The sequence below is a fragment of the Geotrypetes seraphini genome, chromosome 3 (assembly GCF_902459505.1).
Source record: "Geotrypetes seraphini chromosome 3, aGeoSer1.1, whole genome shotgun sequence".
Classification (NCBI taxonomy): domain Eukaryota; kingdom Metazoa; phylum Chordata; class Amphibia; order Gymnophiona; family Dermophiidae; genus Geotrypetes; species Geotrypetes seraphini.
In genome coordinates, this window is record NC_047086.1 from 151,921,175 (window position 1) to 151,939,206 (window position 18,032).

General features: G+C 42.1%; 1 protein-coding gene across 2 annotated transcripts in view; it reads right to left on the bottom strand.

Moving 5' to 3' along the window:
* Nucleotides 1–18,032, bottom strand: part of SLC35F1 (solute carrier family 35 member F1) — a 479,711-nt gene that overhangs the window by 74,726 nt on the left and 386,953 nt on the right. For both annotated transcript variants that reach the window (XM_033939223.1, XM_033939224.1), the window contains exon 4: nt 2,281–2,440. In XM_033939223.1, the coding sequence (XP_033795114.1) occupies nt 2,281–2,440 (160 nt within the window). The remainder of the gene's footprint in view (nt 1–2,280; nt 2,441–18,032) is intronic.

The window sequence follows — 18,032 nt, forward strand, 5'->3', positions numbered from 1 at the left end:
CCTTAGTAGGAATCATACTTCATCCCAGAGCTCCTCTGATATGGCATGTACTAACCCACGAGAATGTTTGCAATTGTGTAATTTAGCTATAGGATGCAAATAATCTCATGGCTCATCTGCATTCTGTAGCTGGGTTGTGCAGAATTTTTTGTATATTGTCACAATAAGGAATTTCACAAGTTTCCAGGAGCTGCAAAGTATAAAACAAATGAGGAAAGACCTATTTGGCCCAAATTCAATGCCCTTCCCCAGGGTTTCACACATTCTGGTGAGCCAGAACCTCCCAGCCCAGTTATGGAGTATAGTGTAATAAAGTAAAAGGATCCCCCATGGCTGTATTGGGGGACCGCTGGTGGTTTTAGATTACCAATCCTGGCCCGATACTGGGCATAAATAGAAATGCTAACTCCAGAAGTTCTGTCCCACCCTTTAAAACAACAAAAACTCAGTTAGTCCCACCATCCATCCTCTCCCTCTCCCTACTACATTAGACCTGAATTCATCCAAGGGATCCAGGGGAGATTGCCGTGACAGTTCCCTCTATCAAAATGGCTGTTGCTTGTTCCTAGCTATTGCCTTTTGGTACTACCATGAGAAGTCAGACTAACAAATAAGGGAGCTCTCTTATTTGGCAATCCGACCTCTAGTGTTAGTCTAGTGATAGTACTATAAGATTACCACTAGGGATTAGCACACCCATTTTGACAGAGGGCTTGCCAAGGTAGGAGTAAGTGGAACTGTTCCTGGCCTTGCTTCTTCTGGACTCGGGTGAATTGGAAATCTGTGAATGTATAGTGGTGAGGCGTTCCTTCACCTTTTGTTGTGCTAATCTAAGGGGAGAAAATAGGAGTGGGATATCTGTTATAGATTTTTCCACTTATGATGTGCTAGGGCTAGGAAAGAGACTTTGTGGAGGCTGCTAAAGGGCGAAACAAAGGATTCTCTGCATTCTTATTTTCATAATTTTTTGCACTGATGCACTGCTTTACAAGAGTTTTCATCACAGCCTCTTATTAATGCTGGATGTAAATAACTTTCAAGTGAGGTGGATTTTGCACAAAGCATTACTATAAAGTGACTTCATAAATATGCCTCTCATGTGAGACCGACAAAAATGTCTGAAATTTCCAGTCATTTACTTTTTATACAGAGGCATTATTGTAAATTCACATTGCACTTTGGCACACAAGGCCTTAGAGTTCTTTGCTTTCATAAATTTTAAATTTTACCTATTTCCCTCATGAGAAGTAGGGTGGCAATTATGACTGAAGTGAACTTGTCCAGTCCATTTTCGCAGAAAAATTTTTAAAAAGTATTTTTGCCCATAACAGTTGGTAGTCAATAGCACTATCCATTGATAGATATTACTAGAATTATCTGAAATTGGGTTTTAGGCAGGATGTATATGTCTATTAAATAATTAAATACATAATTTCCCACCAAAAATCCTTTGATACAGCGTTTCATCATCGTGTCATGAGATGGTTTGTTTAATGCTCTTCATGTTTTACATCTCAAGTTGTTCATTGGGATATACTGATTATAACATACACTGCTTTAGGCATATTGCATTAGTGGCTTGTAGACAAATTTTGATTAGATTAGACATTATTTTTAAAGTTGCTGCATTGTAAATAGTCTTCTCCTTTCATAGGTACTGCAGCTGAAACTTGGGAATATTTTCAAACTGTTATATTGTCAATTTTGAATGTATTCTCAGTATTTTACAAATTTTGAATGATTCTTTATAAGTCATGATATGCAGAGCTGCCAAGGGGCTGACTGCCTATGTGGGAGATTTAGGGCCCACCTCACCTACAACTCCACCCAACTCCATCTAACCCCGCCTACAACTCCACTCAGCCCTGCCCACAGTGGCACAAGCGGTAGTCTCTCCTTCCGGCGGCAGCAGGAGATGACATTTTAGGAAGACCTGCCCCTGCTGCCCCTGGAAGGGGAATCTGCTTGGTGGGAGATCCTGACTCCTTGGTGGGAGCATGGGAGATGGCCCACAAAAGTGAGAGTCTCCCACTGAAAATGGGAGTTTTGGCAAGTTTAGATATGCTTAACTGAATCTGTGTGTGAGAATAATTCAGAAATGTTGCTGCACATGAGATTTTCAGATCACAGAGGTGTTTATTACAAAAGGGTGAATCCATGCAGTATCAAAAGCTTATGGTTGGATTATGCACAGATGAGTCGGATGAGAGGTAGCACAAATTTCATGAGATTCATTACCTGCAGGACCAGAAACTGCAGCACCAGCCTCAGAAGACTCACCCATTCCTTGCTGCCTTTCCATGAGGACATCAGCTCCTGTCATGCAGAAGACCCCCAAAATGCAGATCACAACTCCAATGAAGTGTACTGCCTTGTATCGCACCAGAAGGCAGAACCAGGATAGTATTATCACCACTGGGATAACAAAGCAGCCCAGGAGCTGGTGGGAGGGAAAAGCAGCATGCAAAATCAGTTGCATTGAAAACGATGTTTCTATTCAAAAAGGATGAGCCTAAAAACAGGAAAAATGTAGTTATTGTAGATTACTATTAGACATAGGCAGCGGAACGCTGCTTGGTTTGGGGGGGGGGTCCCAGGAGCTCCGCCCTAGCCCCGCTGAATCCTATGGTGCGGCCTCTCCCCAGCTCCCGACTCCTCCCGGCATTGTACTTTTAAACCTTCAGGCAGCATCAGTGAGCAGGCCTATCCCCGAAAGTAGAATGAAGTGCTCTGGGGAAGCTTGCTCACTGATGCTGTGTGGCAGCTGCCAGAAGATTTAAATTTAGAACACCAGGAAGCGGGTGGGAAGGCAGGCACCAATCGAGAGACCACCAATCTTTGGGGAGGCCCATCCAATTTTCTTTGCATCACTAGGCCCATTAGTGGGTGCTTTCAGTTTCTGGAAAACTTCCTTTCAAGTGAAATTGATTAAGCATACAGCATGAGGTGATAAGTATGGCAGCGTTTTTGGCATGTCAAATTTCTGCATCAATTTTTTGGCATGGAAAAGTGCTCTATCAGTTGCAAGGTGCCAAAATGGGGCAAATATGGCAGATCTGTGCAAAAATACACTTATGCACTCATTTAAAGAATAGTGCCTAAATGTTTCTGTATGGATATGCAAAGGGGGCATAGCCATGGGAAGGGTGTGGGTGGGTCTGGGGCGTTCCATTAAAATGCACACAGTGTTATGAAACAGCATGGATCCACACCCACTTACAGTTGGTGTAACTCCTCGCACCCAAAGTTGAGTGTGGATCTCAGCACTATACACTATAAAGAGATCCAATCCTGGAACACTCATCATAGAACACCCATCATAGAATACCATTCAGCACAGATTTTTCTCAGCAATGAATTTTGATCACAGTTTACTGAATCCAGCCCATTTATGTGCAATTTTTTGCTCCCTGCTGTTGCCCCAGGTCCACAGTATTTTTCTTCATTAAAAAAACCTGATTCTATTGCCAACTGGCTCTTTGATATATATTTAAACTGAGCCACTTTAAGTCTGAAGCCATTGTTTTGGGGGGGAATTGCATTCTATCATCCTCCTGCTCTCCAATTATCCTAATAGAATGGGCCGAAGGTTCACCAGCAGGAGGATGCTCAGTCTCTCTTGCTGATACTCCCCACCCCAACAAAGATTACACCCCAAACCCCCCAAGGCCACTACCACCAGGACCCCCCCATCCCCACCCAGACCCCCTAACCTGTTTTAGATGGCTGGCCTGAATGCTCCTGCCTGTGTCTGGCTGGCAGGCCCGCCTTCACTGGAATTGCAGGCTTGGCTCTTCCTGGTGCATCTTGGGATGTACCAGGGAGGGGCCTAAGGCCCCTGAATGGCCCAGGTGCTTAAGGCCCCTCCTGTTGGAAGGGCCTTAAGCACCTGGGCCAACCAGAATCTTAGGCCCATCTCCCAGTGCATTCTGGAATGCACTGGGAGTTGCCTAAGATTGCGATTGTCCAGATCCCTAAGGCCATCCCCCAATAGGAACCATAAACCAAGTGAAAATTAAATATGAATTTATAAAATAAAAAAGGAACAGTGACGATTGGATACTTAAAGCTCTAGGGCTATGAGAGTAATCGAGCCCTGAGTGGTATCACCAAGGACCTGAAGAATTGTGATTTGAGAGTTTCTACAGTTGAAAAAGTATATAAAGTTGAAGAGCTCTCTAGTAAATTGCTTAATCGGTGGTAAAATTGACTCCAATTATCCTTGGCATCCTGATAGCAATTAAGGAATCAGTACAGGTGTTGGGACTCTCTAATGATTATTAGCTAATTTTCAACATGCAGGTGTCTTAATTAGTGAGGAGCTCCTTAAATGCACTAGGAAAGGTTCACTAGTGCACTCATATGTTCAGCCTAAAGACCTCCACATGAATATCCATGCACTGATCTTAAACCAAATAGACTACTGCAATTCCTTATAAAATTATCTCAATTTAAATTCATTCAACTTATACAAAATACTGCAATCAAACTTCTATGTAGTGCCAAGCAACTCAGCCATGATATCACTCTTATTAGTGAGCAGCATTGGTTGCCAGTTTTATTTCATTCCTATTTTACATTTGTGATCCTTACTTATGGTACCATTTGCCAAACCACCAGTCTTCACTGTGGATCTTCTGACTCACTACACCTCTCCACAGATTCTTAGATTCTCACAGAATAACTTGCTCTTTATTCCTCATTTTTCAACAGCTAGACTAGAATCAACATGGCTTTCTGCCATTTTAATTTTTCTGGTCCTTTCTCTTTAGAAGGCTATGCCTCTGTATCTAAAGCTGGAATCCTCATTTCTACATTTTCAGACAGGTTGTAAAATGTGACTGATCTCATTTTCAGAGATGGAGGCTAATCTGGGAGAGAGTGATAACTTCTTTGTGTAGAACCTCAACTTTCTCTTCCCTCCTTCCTATATATATTCCCTACTTGTTATGGCTTATCTTTTTTTTGTATTATTAATCAGCATACTATAAATTGCCTTGATATGGCTATGTGGATGATATATCAAATTGTAATAAATTAAACTACCGTAAGCCTATCCTAGAGTACCTGCTAGGCAAACTGATTTTTAATATATCCACAATCAATATGCATGAGATAGATTGATCTACTCATAATGAAAGCAGGTCATGCAAATCTACCTCATGCATATTCACTGTGGATATCCTGAAAACGAGACTGGTTCAAGGATATCTCAAAACTGCTCCAAGAAACACTCTGTTTTAGAAAGCACAACAAAGATACCAGTGATTGCCAGATCACTATAACATCTAGAATTACATAGGTCCCAAGCATTCAGTCTGAGCAATAAGTCAAAGACATAGAAACAGAAAAAAAAAATTAAGGCAGATAAAGACCACACCAGTCTTCTTATCCATGTCATCTACTATCCCTTCTTCTCCATTAGAAATCCTATGTACTTATCGTAAGCTTTCTTGAATTTAGATACAGTCTTCAACTCTACCATCTTTACTGGTAGGCCATTCCAAGAATTCACCACCTTTCCAGAGCTTTTTTTTCCAGATGAAAGAAACTAACCTCTCTTGCTTTTCTTCCAAAGTATACCTATTGGGGTGTACATTCATGACTACACATTTTGATAAGTTTGGGATCCTATAAACTGAAGTGCACAAACAATTATATGTGGACTGCAAGAAATTCCTGGAGGATCTTGCAAGACTGGGCATCCAAATGGCAGACAAAACTTAGTGACATCATATGCAAAATGAGTCACCACTCAGGAAAAATATCTAGGTGTCATCATAGACAACACATTGAAATCTTCTGCTCATTGTTTGGCAGCATCCAAAAAGCAAGCAGAATGTTAAGAATTCTTAAGAAAGGAAGAGAGGATAAAATAATGCCATAATGCCCCTGTATTGCTCCATGATACTACTGCACCTTGAGTAGTGTATACAATTCTGGTCATCGCATTTCAAAAAAGATATAGGAGAATTAGAAAAGATACAGAGAAGGATGATTAAAATGATCAAGGGGATGGAAAGGCTAAATAGATTAGGGCTTTCATATTGGAGAAGAGATGGCTGAAGGGGGACATGATAATTCTATACAAAATCCTTAATGGAGTTGAATATGTAAAAGCCAAATTGAATGCTTACTCTTTCAAAAATATAATGACTAGAGTGCATGCTATGAAATTACAGATTTATTGTATTTATTTATTAGGATTTCTTTATCATATGTGTGAAGAAATTTACTCAAGGTAGTATACAGCAAGAAGAATCTGAACATAGGCGATAAGTGATTACAGGAGTACAAAATATTCAAATAGTAGTACACAATATAACATAGTACAGTATACTACTTCCAATGTCAACATAACACACATAACTAAGAGATGAGGTGGCAAGACTAAGGGCTCAGAGACATGAAGCTCTGTGGGGAACTTGTCTGTAGTACCTGAAGACTGGCCAATGTTCCGGGGGGAGGGGGTGTAGTCCTTCGGGGGAGTGTGCAACCTTCTAGTGAGGGTACAGGCCTTCAGAAGGGATAGGCAGGCCTTCAGGGGTGGGGTGTAGGCCTTCAGGGAGGAACATGCAGGCCTTCAGGGGTGGGGTGCAGGCTTTCAGGGGGACAGGCTGGTCTTCAGGGTGCAGGCCTTCAGGGGGGGACATGCAGGCCTTCAGGGGTGGGGTGCAGGCCTTCAGGGGTGGGGGTGTAGGCCTTCAGGGGGGTGCAGATGTTCAGGGAAGGGGGCCCTGGTGTAGAAGTACACGGAGGGAGGGAAGGAAGGGGGGGTCAAAGAGACATGCATATGCCGGACTTTGGGGGGAAGAAATAATGGGTCTAAAAACAGAGGAGAGGGAGAGAGATGGTGGACAATGGGATTTAGGAACAGAAAGGGAGAGATGGTGGACCCTGGGGTGGTGGGGAAGGAGGGAGAGATGCTGGATGAAAGGGTAGTTAAGAAAAGGCAGCTCTGTGGAGGGAGATGAAAAAAAGGAAAGATGCCAGACCTCTGGGGAAGAGAAGGGAAACGGATGGGGAGGACAGAGATGGCAGATGGATGGTTAGCATGGAGAAAGAAGAAAGAAGGAGACCCTGGCAAGCAAGTTATCAGAAGACAACCAGAGCCTGGGATCAACAAGATTTGAATAATGACCAGACAACAAAAGGTAGAAAAACTAATTGTATTTTCTGTTTTGTGATTACAATATGTCAGATTTGAAACGTGTATCCTGCCAGAGCTGGTGTTAGACCGCAAACGTGAGCTAGGATTTAACAGAGAGGAAAAGTCTTTTTTGTTTCTTTATTTTGTTTACACCACGGTGCCAGTGTGGTTAGGAGAGGGCAAAGGGGGTGAAGAGGCTATAAAAGGGGTGAAGAGACTATAAAATAAACCCACCAGGATGTTTTTAAAAAAACACCTAATTGGGCAGGAAAATTGAATCGAATTGAAAAATCAATTCAATAGGCTGAATCGAATCAAAATTTTTTTTACTAAATCGGGCAGCTCTACTCCAGAGCCTGAAAAAAACTGAAATGAATTGACCCCAAAGACAGCATTTCCAAATCATTTCCCTAATTTTTTTTTTTTTTTTCATAAAATGGCTCCATTCTTTTTTGTTCTCCTAAGATGTTATGTCAGATGTGTTACAGCCCCCTTTGCTTCCTTCAGGGCTATGAAAGTTTTCCCTCCAGTTTATCAAACATAACTGTGTTAAGCAAACCAACAGGACTGGCATTCTTTTAATGTTAATGTATCAAGATAGGTTGGAAATGCTTTTGTTTGTGTGTTGAATCCACTGCCCTGGAAGAAGGATTGGTAACTGAATATAATACTCCCCCGAAATTTGTGCGGGTTCCGTTCCAGGAACCCTCGCAAATCTTGAAAAACCGCGAATATGGTTTTTCATGGGGGAGACTGAAGAGGGCAGTGGGAGAGGCAGGAGAGAGCAGCCGGAGCACTGGCGAGTGGCAACACCACAATGTATTCTAGCTGCGGATGTAAGTTAAAAAAGCACAAAGGATATTACAAACAGCCTCTCAGATAGAGGTTATATTTCTCAACATTCTTAATACAGATTTCTAAACAGAGATATCAGACATGGAGTATGTCATATAAAATGAAAAAAAAAAATAAATCACTATGTCAGGCACAGTTTTCCAGCTGACTAGAGAATTGTCATTGTAAAACAAGCAGGGCTATATAGAGAGAGAGAGAGCACTGAAGTGATACACTGGAAAAGGCAGACAATTTGATCAGATATTGTCTATCAAAATGACAGGTCTGTCATGCTAATAATAAAATAGGAAGAATGGTTTACGTTCCCTTTCTCAGTCTTTAGCTCTATATGTAAATCAGCAAATGCCCTAGAAAAATGCACTCAGTCAAGGGGTCCCCTTTGAAATTACCATATTTTCACACATATAACGCGCGCGCTATACATGATTTTACAAACCGAGCATAACCATGCGCGTTATATGCGTGAGCGCGTTTTACAATTTGTTTTTTTACAAATTGTACAAATTTACTGATGTCAGAGAAGGGGCGGGACCGCGGCAGAGGAAGCAGCCCAGAGAAGGGGCGGGACCATGGCAGAGGAAGCAGCGCAGGGCTCACTGGCATTGCGAACCCACGGTAGGCTGCTTCTCCACCGCAAACGGTGCAGGGGGGCTGGGGGATGAATCGGATGTCGGGGGGGTGCGAGCGGTCCTTCAGGGTGGGGGGGCCAGCGGTCCTCCAGGGTGGGGGGCATCAGGCTTTCAGGGTGGGGCGGGCCTTCAAGGGGGGGGGACAGGACTTCAAGGGCAGGGCAGCGAGAGGAGAGTCGGGGCGGCAAGCAGCATGCGCGGTATACGCGTGTGCGCGCTATATGTCAATTTATTTACATAAATGTTGTTTTCCCGCGCGCTATACCCGTGTGCGTGTTTTACACGGGTGTGCATTATATGCGTGAAAATACGGTACATAGGGGAGAATTCACTAAAAATTACTGTTATTCAAGGTAAACCATTTTAAACATACGCAGTTGTGTTCTTTCTACTGACTAGTGTGTGAGAGAAAGCTCCTAATAATGCCAAGTACACAGTAATCTGTAGTGGCAGTGGATGTTAATAATGAAATGCAAATGAAGGATTAATCAACCCCTAACTAGTTATCACCCTGTTCACTAAACCACACACTAATTAGCAATTGCATATTATGGCTAAAAGATTTATCACCCACTCCAGATAGGTACTGATTGCATGCATTATAAAACACCTGCTGGCTGGAGGCAATTTGTGTAAGGAATGGAGGTGTTCTGACAAGGGAAAGACATTGGCACACTAGTATTTTCAAATAATTTTTTTTTTCTGTTATTTCTTTTCTTTTTTTTTTTTTTTTTTAATCTTTATTGATTTTCAAACTTTGACAGTGCAATACAATTAATTGAACATAAAATACTGCATAAAACGCACTATTAACTACACAAGTAATACATAAAACAATCATTTTCTCCCACCCTCCTCCCATTTATTAATACAATATGACATATGATGTGATTACAATATTATAATTAAGTAATTTTAATCCTCAAAATACATTTCCCTCCCCCCACCCACCCACCCTTAGATTTCCTTACACATTCAAATAAAAATTTTAATAAAATAAAATATTATTGAAAGAAACAATTAATGCAATGAAGGAAATGACTTATGAATAGGATTGTCAGTCAAATAAAACAACTCTCTATATCAATAAGATAAGATTTAGGGATCCTTTTATCAAGCCGCCCTAGCGGGGTTAGCCCGTCAGACATTTCATCACGCGCTAACCCCCGCGGCCAACTAAAAAAGTAACACCTGCTCAATGCAGGCGCTAGCGGCTAGCGCGGCAGGCGGTTTAACATGCGTTAAACCCCTACCGCAGCTTGATAAAAGGACCCCTTAATTCTTTCAAAAAGGCACCATTTGATCCCTTAATGTCTAAATATCGTGCGCATAAATTTGTGAAAACAGAGTTCTTGGGACAAGATCAATGACAAACTTGGGTCACCCCGGCACTTTGTCCATAACAATATTTGGTATACAACAGTGCTTATCTTGCCTGCTGCAGTGCATGAATGTTGCTTCTCACTATGGCGTCCTTTTATTAAGGCGCGCTAACCGATTTAGCAAGCGCTAAATGCTAAGGTGCCCATAGAATATAATGGATGCCTTAGCATTTAGCACACCTTAATAAAAGGACCCCTATATCAAACCTGATATCAACAACTGATATCTGCATCAGGTGGGATATATCTGAAGACTTCATTAAAAAGAAAGAGGCACGAGTTCTGGTGGGGGATGTCCGCCTCTTAAAAATGGAACTGAACAATCTCTCAAGAAAATCATCATACGACTGAGAGTCGTCCAAAATGCTGCAGTCCGTCTCATTTATGGCCTCAAGAAATCAGACCATGTAAGCCCATATTACAGAAAACTACACGGGCTGCCTGTGGAAGCAAAGGTCATTTTTAAGTTTGCTTGCCTTGGCTTCAAAACCATGACAGGTTCATCCCCAACCTGGGTTCGAACTCCCAGGCACAACTAATACACGCAGTACCTACTTGTTCGCTTTTCAATCCCTAAAGGGCTATACCTACAAGAGATACCTCAAAAGAACACTATCATTCCAAGCAGGCAAATGGAACAAATGTTTAACCAACTTCATCTCAAATGCACTCTCGTACCAAACGTTTAGGAAGTCAATAAAAACTTATCTCTTTGAGAAATTTCTCTGACCCCACTTCAACATGATGTATCTCGACCTGATGTATTTCCAAAACACTTCCAGATAAACCTGACTAAACTTAACACGCCAATGTAATTTCGAAAGTTCTCTGTAATGTCGCTGTCTGTTTACAGTCTCTTCCCTTATAAACCGCTTAGAACTGTTTGTGGTATGGCAGTATATAAAAATAAAGTTATTATTATTATTATTACTAAACCCTTTTCTGTAGCCAATTTTAAGTTGTTACTCCATTGTCTATAATGCAAATCACTCATTGCCATATCACAACACACATAATTTTAAAAATTGCAAAAAAACATTTCTGCATTTTGATACATGAATACAAAGCAAACTGTTCCAGTCAACTTCATTATTAAACTTGCATATAATTTATATCCAAAATTGTTCACATAAATTAAGATGATATTTATAAGATTACCATCCTATTTTCTCTTCTGAACTTGATTGATGATCCTCCAAATCAAAACTTCAAATGACTGAGTAAAAATTGATACAATGTTCTACCATAGGGCTTGTAGATTCTTGGGGCTTGAAATTCACACGGTTGGCAGCAAACCCGGAAATTCAATACTGGGCTGTATCTACTGAACACCATTGAATTTCCAGTTTGGTTTGGCCACTAGAAATATAGCGAGTTAAGCCGATGTTCATTGGCTGACCAGCTAATTTATAGTGGCCAAAGACAGACTTGCTATTTACATGGGTCTGTCTGGCCACTGAATTTAGCCTGTCAGCCCATGAATATTGACACTAACTGGCTATGTTGCATGACATAGCCAGTGACTGGGCTAGCTGCTGACCATGAATATTTAGCAGCTTTCTTCTAATGAATATTCATGATTAGGTGGTTAGTGCTATTCAATTGGCCAGGAGCTGTTCTTGGCTGGTTAAATAGCACTGAATATAGGGCAGTCAGAATTTAAATGACAGTGAAGTTCCACAGTGATCACTAAGCTAGAAGATTGCCATGCATGTTTTCTTTCATTGATATATGGATTCCTCAGGAAAGCAGATTTTGCCGACACACGGACAGTGTAGGGTTCTAGTGTACACCATTCAACAATGTGATATGCTACTTTACCCTTTTGGAATTTTAATAAATATATATGTTTTAATAATTTTTATGGTAGTTTCCTAGTGTCACCCAGATACTGAGTGACTTTTTCTTTTTAACTTTATTTAGTTTTTAATGCCAACAAAAAGTGCAATACAATTTACATACAAATAATAATAATCAAATAAGCACTTATAAACAATCAGAATCTATACAAAAGATTAAAATTCTCTCCCCCATCCATCGTTACCATCAGGAATAATACCAAAACAAAAGATATACCCCCCTCCCGCTCCCACTCCCCCTGGATGTAACTTTTTCTATCCCCTTTTCTTGAGTGAAGTTTCAGAAGCCATAAATGCATCTTTCTGAAGGTATGCCACACCGAGGTCTTGGTGTATGGACAAATCAGCATATAGATAACTACGAGTATTATTGACTTAGAGGTAGTTGTGCTATGACTTACAAGCGATTTGGTCAATAGGATGATGCCCTACAGATTCCATTTAAGTTTTGGCAAAAACACTACAATATCCTTACAGACCATATTGTGGAGGAGAATCTTCCAGCTTAAATTCAGGATTTTGAAATATTGCATGTAGTAAATAGTCCCAATATAAGAATCTCAAATATTAGCAATAAACTGACTTTCTTGAAAATAGAATGCACTGATAGAATATTGCAAAACTTACGAATTAGGCTTGCGATAGAGTTGCCTAGTGAAAATTGTGAGAAAACACAAATGAGCTTATCCTTCTTAGGAAGGAGCATTTTAATCAAGCAACAATGCATTATTAGCATACAAAGCACATCTATAAACAGTTTTGATCATCTTCAGAGGAAATCCTCTAACTAAAAAGAGTTGTATCAGCGCTATAGATTGCGTAACTGCAAATATTGACTCAAAAGCAAACTCTGTTACAGGCTCTGAGGATGAAGAGATTTAAATTGCAAGTCTCATGAGATTTGGCATCAATAGAGCCTTATGGTAATTAACTTGGGCTTATTTGGGCAGCTGTTTAATTTTATTATAGTGCTATTTCACAGGCTTTAATTTGTGATTAACTTTAATATGAGGTGCTATTAGTGATCAGATGGTGTAGAAGAGGCCTCATTGAATGTTGGTTGAGAGAGAGACAAATAGAAATGTCCAATTTCCTTTACTTTCATCCTTGTCAAGTTGGAAGACACCACTTAAATAATAACAGATGTCACTGTCTATTTATTTATTTAATTACATTTTTTCTATACCGCTTAAGAACTAAACGGTTTACATGAGTTAAAACAAACATAATAAAATCTTAAAATCAATAGGGGAGAAATATCTTTTCTTTTCTAGGGTCTTAGGCCCCCTCCCAAATATCCTGGGATGCACTTGGTGGGGCCTAAGACTCTGATTGGCCCAGGTACCTAAGGCCCTGCCCACAGGATGCACTGGGAAGGGGCCTAAGGCCACTCCTATTGATGAGCTCATTGTAATATGATTATCAAAGGCTGCTACAAACCATGGAAAGGGCCGCAATTTGCTGCTTTGTGCATCTATAGATGCAATACTTTATCACTAAACCTGTTAAAACTGACATCAGAGGAGGGGCGGGACCGCAGCAGAGGGACAACTCAGGAGGCCTATGGTAACCTGCAAGGATCGCTGAAGTACCCGCCATCCTTTCTGCAGGTTGCTTTCAGCAGAAATCAGGTAAAGAGAGGCGAAAGCCTTGGGGTTGGGCCATGAGGTGGGAAGTTCCCGAGCCATGACTCCAAGACCAGGAACACCCCTTTCATGGCTTGCATCCGGGGCGGACCTCCCCCCCCGCCCCCCCTTGGTACGCCGCTGCATCAGACAGCATGAGGGGGAAGGGGGGCGGCGCTCAATGAAGACTTCACTTCCTTTCTATCACATTCTCTTTTCACTAGCACAGAGGTCAAGACCCTTTCCCTGTTCACCTCCATCCACTCTGCAAATACAAAAACCCTTTTCTACTAGCCTCTAGAATCACCATCAACTGACCACAATGTGGTGCACCATGTGATGCACGGGGAGAGGCCCAAGACCCTTATTGGCTCAGGTGCCTCGGGCTCCTCCCTTGGGAGGGGCCCAAGGTGCCTGGACCAATCAGGGACTTCCTTAGGGAGTAGCCTAAGGAAGTCCCTGATTGGCTCAGGTGCCTCAGGCCCTTTCCAAGGGAGGAGCCCAAGGTGCCTGAGCCAGTCAGGGCCTTAGATCCCTCCCTGTGCATCATATAGTACACCAGGGTGGGGCCTAAGGCCCGCATTGTAGCGCAGGAGGCCTACAGAGCAGGCGGCGCTGAGCACCCCTCCTGATCTCAACTTTTTGAGGTATGGGGAGGGGAGGAGATGGTCGGGGAGCAGGGGATCAGGGTTGGTGGCAGAAGGGAGTGGGCATCCTTTCTGCCAGTTTTTTACAGGGGTGGGGGGAGGTATATGCAGGCAACCCTCCTGCTGTTTTGGTGTTTGTTTTTCAGGAAGCCGGCCGATGGCAGGAAGGAGTGGGCATCCCTCCTACCTTCTTTTTTTTTTTGGGGGGGGGCTGGGGGAGTCCGTCGCATTTGTCAGGGGGGCCAACGGTTGTTTGACAGGTCTGCCTGTCTTCATTTTTTTTTTTTATTGGGCAGATATCTTGTGTGTGTAACACACACAAAATATCTGTGCCATGGAAAAAAAAAAAGACAGGCAGACCTGTCAAAAAACCAGCAGACTGCAGCAGTCAGATTTTAAGATAGTAAAATCTGATTCAAAATAGCCAAGCAATTGTTAGTGAATCAATCGCTTGGCTATTTTGCATGGGATTTTACTAATTTTACTAATTTTACTAATTCTGTCTGTCTCTCTCCCTGGCCCCCTTTGTCTGTCTGTCTTTCTTTTTTTTCTGTCTCCCTGCCTGCTGTCTTTCATTCTTATGTGCTGCCTGCCTACCTTTCTGTCACTCTCCATGTCCCCCTTCTGTCTCCCCCAAAGCAAACCAAGATTGCTCCCTGACCCCCTTTCCCTATCCCCCCTCCCCCCACTTCCCTGTGCAGCAACAGCATTCCCCCCCTTCCCTGTGCAGCAGCATTCTTTCCTTTTCCTGTGCAGCAGCAGCATTCCCTCCTTCCCTGTGTAGCAGCAGCATTTCCTCCCCTTCCCTGTGTTGGATCGGATCGGATTGTTAATTGGGCGGTAGGCCGTTTAATGTAGTGAATCAGGTCGGGGTCGGGGAACAATCGAAAAACCAGTAAAACTGGTTTTGCGATCGTCGGTACAGGATCGGCAGGTTTAGTGAATCTAGGCCTTGGTGGTTGAGAAATGTATTAAGTTACTTTTGTTTAATATCAACATGTAAAAATGTATCCTGGAGTCATAAAATGCTCCTGATGTATTCTAGATTTCTCTTCTTCAGACCAAATATTAAGATTTAAAAATTTTTTAACCCTCTTTCCTTTTTTTAAAATATTATGGAGCTGATATTCAAAAGCAATTGACAGTATGCTTCTTAATGGATATGTGTCGGTAAGAAAGGTATTCAGCAGCCCTAACTGGATAGTGCTGCTGAATACTTTCTCTCACACCTCATTTAGCAAAAAGGCTGTCCTAATTTCATCTGGGTAGTTATCCTGTTAGCGGTCTGAATATAATCACTAACCAGATAGCACCACTTGTCAGCACTTATTCTAGGTATTCAGTTCCGTCTACCGTGTTTCCCCCAAAATAAGACAGTGTCATATATTCATTTTGGGCCCCAAAAACACACTAGGTCTTATTTTTTTCCATGTACAATGATCATCTCTCCCTTTCTCTTCTCCACCCCAATTCTTCCTCTTTCCTTTCTCTCCCCCACATGTGCAGCATCTTTCCTCTCCTCTCACCCCTCCCCTTGTGCCTTCCCTCGGCAGAATCTTTCTATCCTTCCCTCCCTCCCATCCCCCTGTGCAGCAGAACTCTTGCACTGTGCACAGCATCTTTCTATCCCTCCCTTCCATGCAGCAGGACCCTCGAGCAGCCCCCACCTCCTTCGCGCCTCCGAACCCCCTCCCATCCTTCCATCTCTCCCTCTCATCTGAATCCCTACATACCTCCCTGCAAAGAGCAGCGTTGGCAGCACTCTAAACAAGCTGCTTTGTGGCCTTCTCACGCCGGGGCCTTCTGTGTGCTGCGTTGCTGATGACATCATCAGTGATGCGGCAGAGGGAATGCCCTGGTGGGAGAAAGCTGCAAAGCAGCCTGTTTAGAGTGCTGCTGATGCTGCTCTTTGTAGGTCTCACGGTCGGAGGGGTTTGGACGAGAGGGAGAGGTGAAAAGATGAGAGGGTCAGCGGGGGTTTGGATGCACAGCGGGGGTGGAGGCAGGGGGAGGGGGGCAGGGTGAATCGTTGCTGCCGGCAAATCCAGGGACTAGGGCTTATTTTGGGGATAGGGCTTATATTAAGACCTAACCTGAAAATCATGCTAGGGCTTATTTTCGGGGTAGGTCTTATTTTCGGGAAAACACGGTATTATCCATATACTTGCACTAAACATCCAGCGGGTGAAATTAAAAACAAAACACTGACTAGCGCAGTGCAGGCTGAATATCAGAGGGATCAATTATGCTTACAGCGGAACAAATCACTACTGTTCCCTCTAAGCTGAGTGAGATTCCTCCACTTACAGTTCTAACAGTGGGGGGTGGGGAGGCACTGTGAGGGACAGGCAATGCCTGCAGGACTCTAGAGGATCTGCCTGTCCCTAGGGATTGAAAACACAATTTTGAAGCACCACTTCCCACTGGCAGAAATGCAGTTGGAGCACTCCTGCTCATCTTAGAGGGAACAGTGCAAACAACCACTTCCTATTCATATACCACCCCCCTTTTACAAAACCGCGATGGCAGTTTTTAGCTCAGGCTGGTGCGCTGAATGCTTTGCACTGCTCTCGACATTCATAGAATTCCTATGAGCGTCGGGAGCAGCGCAGAGCATTCAGTGTGCCGGCCTGCGCTAAAAACCGCTATTACAGTTTTGTAAAAGGGGGGGATAATGTTATATTCTTTGCTATTATTATAGTCATTTGGTATATTAAGGAACTCTTTCTATCTGCAGACACAGGTAATAAAAATTCATAACAATTATATTTCCCTTCAGATATTATTAATTTTTTTGACACGAAGTCTGAGGTATTAGCTTTTACATTTTGTGCGCCTTGCTGAATTTTCATTCCGTATTGGTCAGGATAGACTATTCAATTACAAATAAGAACTTTCAGCCAAATGAAAAAAATCTTGGTGATGCTAAGCTTATAATCTCTAAGCACTACAGGAGGATTAAATATTTAACCTGGTGTATGAGTAATGTAGAGATTCTCAATATTTGCCATTGTTAATTTTTCTACAGATATGACATTGCGGTTTATAACTGATTAATTTTCATTATAACCAAGGAAAGCTTTTAGGACAAGGCATGGCTGAGGGATTAGAATGTGAAGGTGGGACTTAAAAATAAAAATGCGAGTTGGTAAGCATTGACTTGTGAAAAATGAGAGGCAAACCAACATACCGGTAGAAGTATTTAAAGAATGACGGTAGGTGTGGGAGAAAGTGCTTATAAAAGCCTTGTAGAAGTGTCTGTAGAAAGGTACCACCTTAATTTCCTGTTTAGCAAAATATGGACAAAATAAATAAATACTAAAATAATGGAAATGCCCATAACATGTAGACAAAGGAGGTTTAAAAGTTAAAAGGGCAAATTCCATATTTTGTTTTATTTAGCAAAGAATTGAAGACATATTTATTCTCTACCTTTGACCAAGCTGCCTCTGATGGTTTGAATATTGGCCCCATTATGTCCAATATCTTGGTGAATACCCATCTGGGCAATAATGATCATCACATTGTATACGAGGGGTACAGAAAAGTTCTCAGTCCAGCCAAGAAGAGAATGATGCGGATATGGTTCAATCAATAATCTGAAACCATGTCAAAACACACAATTTCGTTTTTGCAAATTGATACTTAATGAAATAAGATAACACTCTTTTCAGCTACAGTGGCAAAATAACGCTCAGAATTTAGGAAGTTGGTTGGTTGAACTGAGAACTTTTCAGCATTCCCTTGCATAATTTGATGTAAGAGTTAAAACGGAGTGCATACATATAAAACTTAATTGTACTAGTACTATTACTACTATTAATTATTTCTATAGCGCTACCAGATGCACGCAACGCTGGAAGAAGAAAACAGTCCCTGCTCAAA